Source organism: Callospermophilus lateralis, chromosome 3 (assembly GCF_048772815.1).
Source record: "Callospermophilus lateralis isolate mCalLat2 chromosome 3, mCalLat2.hap1, whole genome shotgun sequence".
Lineage (NCBI taxonomy): Eukaryota > Metazoa > Chordata > Mammalia > Rodentia > Sciuridae > Callospermophilus > Callospermophilus lateralis.
Genome location: NC_135307.1, coordinates 83,804,013 through 83,816,354, shown reverse-complemented (window position 1 = coordinate 83,816,354; position 12,342 = coordinate 83,804,013). Strand labels below are relative to the sequence as shown.

The following is a 12,342-nucleotide window of genomic DNA, read 5'->3' as shown; positions in this document are numbered from 1 at the left end:
ATATTCATGACTCACTTTGAATATCACATTGAATATTACTCATAAATCTTTTACGAGCACATCCCCAGAGCTCACTTAACAGCCGGTTTTAATCATGCAGTTGACACAGAGAAAATAACAAAATGTATTTTTTCAGTGGCAAATTAATTTAGGCTTGCACCTCCTCCTGTAACTCTATTCTTTTCTTTTTCTATATATGTATATTTTTTATTTTCTTGTATGAAGACCAGTGGAATTCACTCTTGTATTTGGAAGTAGTATTTCTTCAGTCTTGCTGAATTAAAATAAAAAGGATGAATGTTTCTTTTAGAACCAGTTCCTGACAGTGGTTTTTTAAATGATGTATCTTGTTCTATATATGAAAGATGAATCAATTTTTTTAGTTTCATACACATTGTCTATTTAGCCGAATGGAGAGGTGAATGTAGAATTTAGACAAAGAAGAAAGCATTATTCTGAAGTGTATTTAAATTGTGGGTGGTCTTTTATATTGCATTTAATTGTCATTAACTGTTCATGATAGCTGTTTTGGAATCTGGCTCTCATTAAGTCACTTGAAATGCTGTGTAAATTATTTTTAAATTGGGAGAAGGGAGTAAAAGAGTACCATTAGGGGGGAAAAAAAAGTAACTCACGTGGAGTTTCCTCATGTTCCTGTAGAAACCTCTCCAGTATAATCCGAGCCATTAATGAGGGTGCATAGTCCACCTTTATAAAGCAGAAGTAGAAAATTAAAACTGTCAAGATGTGCAAGCAGTTGATATTCCAATATTTTGTCAACAATGAAGATTAAGTCAATTTTAATCAACCACAGCAAGCATCATTCATTAAAATCTTTCCCACCCTTGGTGGCTTCCATTATAATAAAATTATAACAAGTATGATCTGTGCTGTTGAAAAGAATAAACAGGTCGTATTTATTGAATATAACATTGGAACAAATGGATGGAAAAACTAGTACATAGTATTTATCTAAAACAGTGAAATAGGTTTTTCTCACCTCTCAATTTTTTTTTTGTTGCTAAGCCAATATTATTTTTTTATTCTTGTCATCTCTTTTTCTACCTACTTGTCTAAATTTACAGAGAGTTCTTAATTTTAAATTTTGTCCAAAATAATGTAATGCTCCTTATCAATTTATTTAATATAGAACCTAGCAAGTTAACTTTTTTAAAAATAAGGGATCAAACACAAAACAAAGAGTACTCAGTTGAATGGACATTTTAATTAATAAAAACTGCATCTACTCTTTTGTAAAGGTATTGTCTTCTGTTTTGCAAATGTTTCATTAGACATGATTTAATTTCACCAGAAAATAGGTATTTTTTAAATTTTTTTTTTAGTTGTAGATGGACACTACCTTTATTTTGTTTATTTATTTTTATGTGGTGCTGAGGATCAAACCCAGTGCCTCACACCTGTGAGGCAAGTGCTCTATGCTGAGCCAGAACCCCAGCACAGAAAATAGGTAGTTTTTAAGAGCAATAGTTCTTCCCTAAAACAAGTCTTTTAATCTTAGGGATAAGACAGCAAATGTTCCTCATATATTATCACCATGAATTTTTCCTGACAGGTTTTCAAGTCCTGTATTCATACCAAAATTTTATCTTGATTTAGTAACTAGACAAAAAGGCTAGCTTCATTTGTATGAACAGTTTTTTCAAATATGTATGTACTTGGATGCCCTTAAATTCCCCAAGTAGAAAGAAATGCTTTCCATGAAGATGCTTATTCCTAGTAACCCACATCAGAGATGACACATGAAAAATGGTGAAATTACTGAAGGTAGTCCAGCCTGAATAAGGACTACCTTATTAGTTCAGGTACTTGCATCTCCCTAATTTTCATATTAATCATGTGTCCATCTCTCTCTGAAATAGGGCCATCATGCTTCATGTCAGAATTTAGCATGTAAGTAAAATTCATAGTGCTTCAAATCTAACTTGAAAATATTTGTGGGGAGAACAGAATGACTGATCTTATTAACACTAACAAAGAGATTTCCTAAAATGTTCATTTTTATCCTTGGAATAGGAAAGGTAGTATTAATACATTTATAAGATCAATGACAGCCACCTATAACCCTTACCCCCCAAATCAACAATGTAGTGCTTTTATCTAAGGGAGTTGCTGTGCACTGTAATGTATCAATGTTATATACTTCTCCATCAATTTTAGTTTCCACTGATTAAATATATATTGACTCATAAAGTATTACCATCATATCAGTTGTCATTAGATGCAAACATACGTCATTTAAGTATTAACTATCATATAAAAATGGCAGCTTAGTTGTTTAGATGCCATAATCTGGTACAGGTCATTCCCAGAAACCTCATAGAAAGTGCTATTCTCTTTTTATTCATCTGCAGCCAGAAAGAAAAAAAAATCCTTCAATAATTTTTGGCTATATATCTCTATACATTCATGGTAAATAATAGATATATTGATGTAGGGGAACATGTTCTGGTGCATTTAATTTTTCCATATTGTTAGAAGATGGAAGTTGAGGTCCGCTAAATAAGTTAAGCTCAATAGAACTATCCACTAAAAATTCAAATGAATATAAATTACTACTATATAAAACTTTATGTCATCAACATCATTATCTATAAAAATAAGTTTCATATTTGCATCACTTTCTTTCTAAATGCTTTATCTGGAATGGTGTTAGCTTACTCTTTCTTTTCACAAAAGACAATCACTAAACATCTAATTATAGCTCAGATACCTCAAGTTATTATAGTATCAACCTGTAACAAACAAGTCTGGAGACACTTAAAGAGCACCCTGTTTCAGAAACAGAAAAAAAAATGAATAAAATACATGTTTTGCAAGGAGAAGAAAAATTCATTCTACATGGTAACTATCCTATCAGATTGTGTAGACATTGCCTAGACTATTAAAACCTTCTAGTTACTGATAGGCAATTGCTCATTTGCTGACTGCAGCAGAGTACAGCAAACAGAAGCTGTGAGGGAAGCCATCCTTCCTTGCTAATATAACATGTAGAACTTGCTGCTACTGCAACACTTAATGCTTATAGTATGGGGTCATCTTTAATGCAAACACACATTTTCTGCCTTGCTTCTATGTTTTCCATTATAATGCAACACAAAAACAGTGTACATTTCATTCCATCCCTATGAGGTTTGCATAAGCCTTTCCAAGTCAGACTAAATATTGTATTGCTCTTATTACAGTGGATAAATATTTTAGAGTTTAGGAATTAAATATTTTATTTTTTGGTTTGCTCTCTGCAACTATTATGAACTTTTTATAGCTTCTTCATTCACAAGAAATCTTTAGGGCTTCCTGTTTTAAATGTAAGGCTGTTAGTTGTTTCCCCAAACAGAAGCAGATCAGAGTTAACAAATAAGTTCAATAAATCACTTTATACTGGTGTTAATAAGAATATTATGTTTCTTCTTAGAAAGAGACTTTTCTAGAAGGCATGCAATAATAAAGGTTTGCAAACAAAAAAAATGTATCAAGTAAATGTTACATTTTTAAGTATACAATTTCTCTCTTCATTTTTACAATAGTTAGCATAGATTTTCTTGGCATACATCTCTTTACTTGACACAGGTATTTCTCACACTAAATTAAGACAACATATCCTAAGAAGAGCATGTCCTGAGATGCTTGGTTTAAGTTTTCCACAAAATAAGAAACTAAGAAGCTGTTTATACATTTGCTTTAAAAGAGGCAGACTAATTATGTCAACTGATTTATTAACACATGAAGTTCTTTGTCCAATTATTAAAAGTACAAAGAGACAAGGGAACAATTTAAATGTCTAATATACCTCAAAAATCTTTTTTTAAGGTTAATTATAATTCTAAGCAAACTACTTCAGATAGGCCCCTTAGGTTTTATGCAAGTTTAAATAAAATCATAACAATAATATTACCTCATTGGCCAGCTCAAGGAGCACTGGGGCAGCTCCATTTTTCACCACTCCATTCAGGTACCTAGACAAGACAAAGCAAAGTGATAATGCAGTGACGAGAAAAGGCAAGTATAGACTTGTCAGTATCCCCTGTGTGTACACGTTTCTCCTGGGCAAATGCCATGTTCAACTCCTGTTAAAGTATGCTACTGTCATAGAAAAGCACTAAAGAGAAAAGGATAACAAAAACAACTTAACTTCAAAACTAACTAACTAACTGAAGTAGGACCAGGAGGTATGAGCACATCAGTCTCCCTTGTTTACACCTTTTATAATGTCAAAGTGAACAAAGAGATTATTTCTAAAGAACTTTCCATATCATTCTGACTTTGTCCATACAACAGACAACTGTCAAATGGAAAGAAAACAAGTGACTCTCATAATTTGAAGAAAGCATACATGTACTCATCTCACCTTTTTCTTTACCTCTGCGTCAGAGGGCTGTTGATACCTTATCAAGAAAAGAAGGGAACAGCCTTGTCACCAGTAGGCAAGCACACCTTTGATAGGCAACACAACCACCAACTTATCTGCCCTGGATTTCTCTAACAGCCTCCAGCTCTCATCAACACATAACTTTACCATAAATCAAAAACAAAAACAAAATTCCCCAAATCCATCCAACACAAGGAAGACAGGGTGAATTTTTTAAAACAAAAATTTGAATATGCTATTCTCCTCCTTCAAATATTTTGAAGGCCCTATGCTAAATCTCAAGATTAAATTATTACTACTTAACAGCTCTATGATAGGTTTTTCATAATCTATCTACTCCATTCTGCTAGCCTCATCTCCAGTCACTGTCCCCTACTCTTACTCATCACCTGGATAAGTTAGGAATCATCCCAGATGTCACCTTCTTCAATCTAACACCATTCAAGTGTAACGTCATGCCCTGCACAGGCAACTGAGCGGCAGCCTGTACATCTCCCCATCATATATTATAGCACTGCATTCTCCTAGTTGCAGTCATCCACCCTGATCCTCAAAGGACATATTCCAAGACATGGTGCCTCAAATCATGGATAATACCAAACCCTAAATATACTGTTTTTCCCTAGACATACATACATACCATAAAATTTAATCTACAAATTAGGCACTCTAAGAGATTAACAATAACAAAACAGAACAATTATAATAAAATACGATAACAAAAGCTATGTAAATGTGATATTTCTCAAAATCTTATTTAACTATACTCACCCTTCTTTTGATGCTTATGTGATGAGATAAGATTTATGACACAGGTATTGTTACACAGTGTGAGGCTATTACCAATCTTCAGATACTAAGTCATAAGAAATATCATCAAGCCATATGCCAGATGACCACAGGTTAAATGACACCATGGATAACAAAACTCTGGATAAGGTGGGAATTGGGAGAATTGTCTACCTAAACTCATCACTCACTGTAACAAAGATGTGGTAAAAGCAATTTTTTTAAGATAGGAAGAATGTCAGGATTATTATAACTTTAAAATAATTCTAACAAATCCAATTTCCACATAATGGGACCCTTCTTGAACATATTATTTAGTAAACTAACTAGGAAATAAGGACTTTTAGATGCAACAAGAAAAAATAACAAAGACAAGTGCAATTTAGAGGATGGTCTCTGAGAAATAAGTCAGCTAAGAACCACAATTGACATGAACATTTCCAGCGTAGGGTAGGCCTGCTCAGGCAACAACCAATCAGCTCAGTCAAGTCACCAGCTAATCATGTTTGTAACCCCAGAAGTGCATACTAATTAAGGATTCTGATTCTGTCTGGGCCAGGATATTTAATCCTAAACCCATATTAAGATATCTTTACAATTTTCTATTAAACATCCATGTATCCCACAAGTATTTTTGAGAGCTATGGGTTGGGCCTTAGTCCAAGTTCTGAAGAAGCATCAAGGAATAAAACAGCACTTGTTCCACCTCCACAGAGATATTATAGTGGAGAGACACTCAATAAAAAAGAGGGGGAACAAATATATAACATACATGTTATGATACAATTTAGACTTACATGGGTTAGTCAGGAAGACCCTCAATAAGAGAGGCACTTGGGTGTCTCCTCTACATGAGATGAAGGTACATGTTTCCAGGGCTTCCTGGACATAGTACGAGAGAATAGCTAGATACCAGACCACTTCTTGTGCCAGGGAACTACTGTTTAGAATAAAAATTACATGATTTCACATAGATGTTGCATCAATCTTTATCCTGGTAATAAACAATGGAAACCTCCACCAAGTTTAAAGAAACTAGACATGGTCAAGCAATAATAGTAATCCCCTATATTTACATAGTCTGAATAACATCTGAAGGTTGTTATTACACTAGAAATTATGTGGTTGGCCATAGCTTCTCAGTTGTTCAAATTAGGAAAATTAATCCCAGTGCACTGATGAAACCTACCCAGGCTCTAATGGCAGCAGTACAGCTCAGAAAGGGAACCCTGACCCCTGGCCCAGGGCCTAGTGGGGGTGCCTTCATATGAAAACAGTAAACTTACTTCTTAATGAATTTATGCCCCATTTGTTTCCCAACTATATCCTACCACACTTCAGAAATGCTTAGGGGATGGGAGGGAGTAATTACATTTAACTTGAGGTTCATTTTGTTCTTTGTGAAAACTTAATTGTGGTTCCACATGAAAGCAACAGATTTTCATATATGCACTCAAAGAAACATATTGAAGTATCCAAAATATTCAATAGAGACATAATCAGAAATTGTAGAGCCGGGGTAGTGGTACGTGCCTGTAGACCCAGCTACATAGGAGGCTGAGGCAGGAGGATCATTTAAACCCATAAATTAGAGAATAATTGAGTAACACAACAAGATCCTATTTCTAAGAAAGAAAAAAGAAAAGAAAAGATGCTATCATTCTCTGAATTATCACAGATGTGCAAACTTACAGCATGTACTTCTGACACTGGCATAATGGTCTGCTTTTCTCTCCAACTAGACAGGAAGCTCCTTGGAGTATGACCTCACAAATATCCAACAGATCCCTAGCAAAGACCTGTGTGGCGAAGAGGATATGAGGAGATCATCCTGAACAATACATTAGGTAATCTGGGCTCCATTCCTAAGGCAAATTTGTCAATTAAAACTACTTCACTTAGAAGCCACACCTCATTCTTTAGTTCTGCCATGGGAGGGACCAACAAATATATAGCCTATGGGTGAAGTCATCCTGAGAAGATCCTTAGAGAAGACCTACTTTATGTTTTTTGGCTGTGAAAGATCCATTAGCATCTAAAACTAAATAATATATACTTATTTTAAATATAAGATAAAGTTATTTGATCTTTAATATTTTCATAATAAATCTAATGGCAAAACTTCAAAAACCTAACTAAATTATCATGCTAGGCTTACACCTAAACAGTATCTTTGCTGAATTTACCTCTAAAATCTCCATTACCCATCCCCACTGCTACTGCTGCCAGTCTCTCTCCCCCAAACTATACTAAGAGCTAGCGTAGGAGGCTTCCCTGCTTGCAGCTCACCCAACCATCTATCCTGTTTATAATGCCACAGAACTTCCTTCCCTGCATAAAAACATGTATAGTCTACTCCTTGCTTAAAATCTACCACTGGGTTCATACTGCCTATTTAAAAAAGAAAAAATACTACTCCTTTGAACAAGATCCTCAGTACCTGTCTGTATTCCCAGGCTATTTTGCCATTCTCCATCTGTTCTCTAGACTCTACCTCAAAAACATCATAGCTCTGCTATTGAAGGCCTTCTCTCAACATGGAAAGCTCTCCCCTTCTCAACAAACTTGTAAAGGTGAGCCTTTTATTCCTAGACTGTACACATTCATGCTACCCCACACACCTCAAATGGATAACTTCTCTTACCACATTTTACATATTTATGTACACAGCTGCTTTCCCACTAAATGGAAAAGTTGAACGTAGGTGCTGTGTTAGTCACATTTTATAGTCAATTTATAGCATGTGGATAGGATATAGTGCAAACACAGTAATGTTGCTAACTGAAAAAAAAGTACAAATTTTCAGAATCATTTTATTATGTATTGTCAATATCATAATCGAACTATCCTTTTCTCCGTGTGAATATCTGAATAAAATTCAAATGATCTGATTCTCTTAAGCTACTTAAGGTAGCCCCTTAGTCAATGTGTCTTGGGAGAAGGAAGGAGATGAGACATAGTATTTCTGACCTTCACTATGGATGAGGACTTGCAAATCTAACCAATTACGTTTGTGCACATAAATCCATGTGTACCCGGTTAGATAAAACTAGATAAATTTTATCAAAAATGTTTCCTCTTTGGAAATAAAATGACATTAGTATAGTGTGAAAGAATAGAGAATTGTTTTTAAACACAATACTTCAGCTGTCTATAAATACACAACATGGAGAACTGAGGAAATTTCCTCAGTAATTCAAAACATTTTCTTCTGCTATCTGGATCCTATGAAGTTTCAGTTAATCATGACTCAATCACATGAAATGCATCCTTTGAATTTGTAGTTAATATTATCTCAATACTACCAAGAATACAAAAACACAAATTTCTCTTATACTGTGAGTAGGAATATAACCAGTATATTCCTAGACAGTAATTTGGCAACATATAATGATTTTTTTAAGCATTCCCATTGTTTGCACCAGTAAGTATATACAAAGACAGTGCCTCACACATGCAAGGAAAGCACTTTACCACTGAGGCCCAGCCCCAGCCCCAATATACAAAGACATAAAAAATTGAATCCAAAATGTAGACTCATGAATCAAGATGTTTATCACAGTATTATCTATAATATCAAAAATATTGAAAACATAAATGTTCAATGGAGGAATAGTTCAGTATCTTTTGATACTTTCATATGACAAAGTAAGGCAACCAATAAAATAAGAAGCTTTTTACAAAATACTATTATATCATTTACATTTTTCTGAGTATACAATTCAGAATTCATAATTGCATGTACATTATGACTTAAGTATGACCATCTATATAAAAAATGGATTGAGGTGCTGGGGTTATGACTCAGCAGTACAGTGCTTGCCTAGCACGGGTGAGGCGCTGGGTTTGCACCTCAGCACCACACAAAAAATTATAAAAATTTAAAAATAAATAAAAATGAAGGTATTGTGTCCACCTACAACTAAAAAAAATATTTAAAAAATGGGTTGACAAAAAACTGGAATGAAATTTTAACCAACAGTTATCTCTGAATGGCACAAGTATGCATACTCATTTGTTCTTTTTTTAATACCATCACAAAGGTGCTTAATTTTTCTAATGGGGAGTATTAATTTATAAAGCAAAAAATTAATTTGTCACTAACATTTTCAAACTGCTTAAATATGCTTTCATTCAACAGTTTGCCTTTATTATAATCAGCTGGAAAACAAACAAAAACCTCTCAAGACCAATTTATCTTAGTGAAAACAGGGACATTGGGCCTGCACATTTAGAACAAGAGGCTTGTGAGGTCAATCTATCCAAAAGGTAACAACATGCTTATCCTCGGTCACAAAGTGCAGAACAGCAGTATGGAAGGAAACTAGTGATAAGGTAAGAAACTGGTCAGACTGCTTTCTTCTGAATCTGTTCATTACAGCATAACTTCATGTTTTTGTTTCAAATGCTCTAGCTCCTCAGAATACAGAAATAAATTTCTATATTCTCATTACTAATCACTCAACCATTCATTACTGAGTGACAATGTGAAAAATGTCTGTCTCTGGCCTAAACTACCCAGATAATCCAAAAATGTATTTTCATACTTCCATACTTAAAATGTTTTTTTAATGAAACAAATATTTTAAAAAGTAGCAGAGATATTAGAATCTAATTTAAAAAAAACAAAAAACATCTTTTTACAATGAGGCGAGTGACACAGGGTGGCCCCACCACCTGATAATGGGCTTGCAAATTTCGAAGAAAAGAGTATACTTTCCTCTAAAATGGTCTTTTTTCCTCAGCTTGTGTTTCAAGGTTTTAAATCTGGACATCAAAGCATGCTTTTCTATGACAGTCTAGCACTAGAAGGTTTACAAACAAGAATGTATTTTTTTGGCATGTAAAAAATGGCTTTCAATCTTTCTTTGGAGAGTATGAATGCCACAGCTTTCACAGGACTTTATGGACAGTCTTAATTTTATAATATAGGATCAAGGTTATGACTGAAATTTAAATGTTATAAGGTAGTTGTGACTTTTGATTAACTTACTTAAAACTTTACAAAGACTGTTCAGAATAGAGTAGGAGAAGCATATGTATCTTTAATAGATTGAACTACTCAAAACAAAGAAAACATTTTATCAAGTGGCTGAGTGAATACTTTTACAAAAAAATTTAATTTCAATAACTTCTCTGTTCAATATTATACCTCAATTCTTAAAAATGACTACAGAAATATGGCACCAACTTTATCCACATATTTATTTCATTCATAAAATTTTTGTGCATAAAAATCATTCATCTGAAATCAATGGTGTCACTCTCAAACAGAAAAGGTTGATCTTTCAATCTGAGTATAATAATTTAAGAGCATATTTCAAACAATTTTCCTTTCCAATATGCCCTTGAAATATTTAAGAAACAAACCATTTCTAATGCAAACCTTTAGTGTTATAAATTATTAAGTCATATTATAATAACAGTACAAATTTTAGAAATTAAAAAAAAATCAGTTATTTAAGATTCTGTTTGTTTCAGAACAAGAGACTGAAAAGTATTTATAATAAGTAATGCTACAATTAAGATAGCTTCTGGATACCATGTTGTTGATTTGATGCCCAAGATTTTCTTTTAAAATATAAAACCCTCTTTAAAATGTGACAATCATACAATACGATGTATTTCCATATGTCTTTAGTTGATCATCTTCCCTATTTTGTAACGTGGCTAACATAATACCTATGACACAAAACACAGGTACATCAAAATTCAATCATATTCTTTTGACTTGCTGATCTAAATAAGAAATAAAAATTGGTTTCAGAATTTTCATATAAACATATAGATGTATGCATATATGGACATAAGCATTTAGACAGATATGCACTTATTGTAAGTTGCAAGAACCAACTGAGATTCAATAATATTTTAACTACCTAGTATTGTACACACACACCATAAGACAGCATCACTATATTCTTAGGTCTACAATTGAAAACTCATTCAAAAATACACCAAAAGTCTTAAATACAGATTCGAAACAGTGTCTTGGGGTATAATAAAGAAAATTAATTTGATAATCTAATTTATTCGTAATTATTATTACAATTAATAGGTACTATGATACCCTCTAGTGGGGCAGGCAGGTCATACCTCTGGTAATAATTTTCAATTGCTTCCGAAGTATGATGTTTGGCATGTGTTCTTTTAATATGTTTCTGAAACAAAACAAAATAAAATCTTTACATTGTGTCACAGAGTAAGTTCAAGAACAATAATGACATATTTCCTGATCTCAATGACTAGCATACAGGGCAAATGAATAATAGCTTGGGGATTTTGGTGGTGGTAGGACTTTTTTTCCTTCTACTCTATGAGCCTATGCATTTTAATCTCTATTGCTTGGCTGGGATGTCTTCAGACTGTACCACAAGGTACAGTATATATGTAAAAGCCAACAGGGTCATTGTAATTGAATCTAAATAAGTTTGCTTAGGGCTGCAGAGGGCAAAGAAAAACTTGCTCCCTCTTTCAACCTTCGTATTAATTTTCCCTCAATTCAATTCCATCTAAGTCCTCTGTACTCTAGTTTTACAATGCAATTGCCATTTTTAACCAGGAAGAACATTGCTTAAAAACAACTTATTTGAAAACTACAAAAAGTAATTCCATAGAGACTTGCCACTTGACTGACACCTGTCATCTCATGATAAATGACTCCATTTTCTGCCTCTCTTGCCTTCTGCCACTCCAGCAATGGTCATTTATCATCATCTCTGTCAGCAATGGAAAGCAGCACTGACAGTGCAAGTCAGCAAACATTTAGCACATGGAACCACGCAACACAGGGAAATTATTATTGTCAGAATAATAATGGTTTAGCATAATTTATTACAGGTCCACCAAATAAGCAAAGGCTAGATGTTATTAGACAGATGGATGGGTAGGCTTGGCAGGCCTCCACTGAGACACAGGCGGTGCTTGATGTGGAAAGGAGAACATCCTCCAACCCAATCAGAGAGCTGGCAGTTCAATTACAAAGAAATAAAGGGACATTCATCATTCAATTAGGCACCTGTCAACCCTCACAAAGGAGAAAACTTCTAACCTGGTACTCCTGGGAGAAGATGCTCAGCAGAGTGGCCTGCGATTGACTGGAACAAATAAAAGAAGGACAAAGTTAATTACTGGAGTGCACGGCAAAGAAACAAAAGAGAAAGGAG

At 34.0% G+C, this 12,342-nt stretch overlaps 1 protein-coding gene across 2 annotated transcripts in view; it reads right to left on the bottom strand.

Annotated features, from left to right (window-relative positions):
• Positions 1 to 12,342, bottom strand: part of Cdin1 (CDAN1 interacting nuclease 1) — a 226,479-nt gene that overhangs the window by 155,866 nt on the left and 58,271 nt on the right. The window contains exons 2-5 of one of the 2 annotated variants that reach the window (XM_076848474.2): positions 12,228 to 12,273; positions 11,273 to 11,337; positions 3,914 to 3,974; positions 636 to 708 (exon numbers count right to left, since the gene is read on the bottom strand). In XM_076848474.2, coding sequence (XP_076704589.1) covers positions 636 to 708; positions 3,914 to 3,974; positions 11,273 to 11,337; positions 12,228 to 12,273 — 245 coding nt within the window. The remainder of the gene's footprint in view (positions 1 to 635; positions 709 to 3,913; positions 3,975 to 11,272; positions 11,338 to 12,227; positions 12,274 to 12,342) is intronic. The other variant, XM_076848475.2, reaches the window with a different exon arrangement.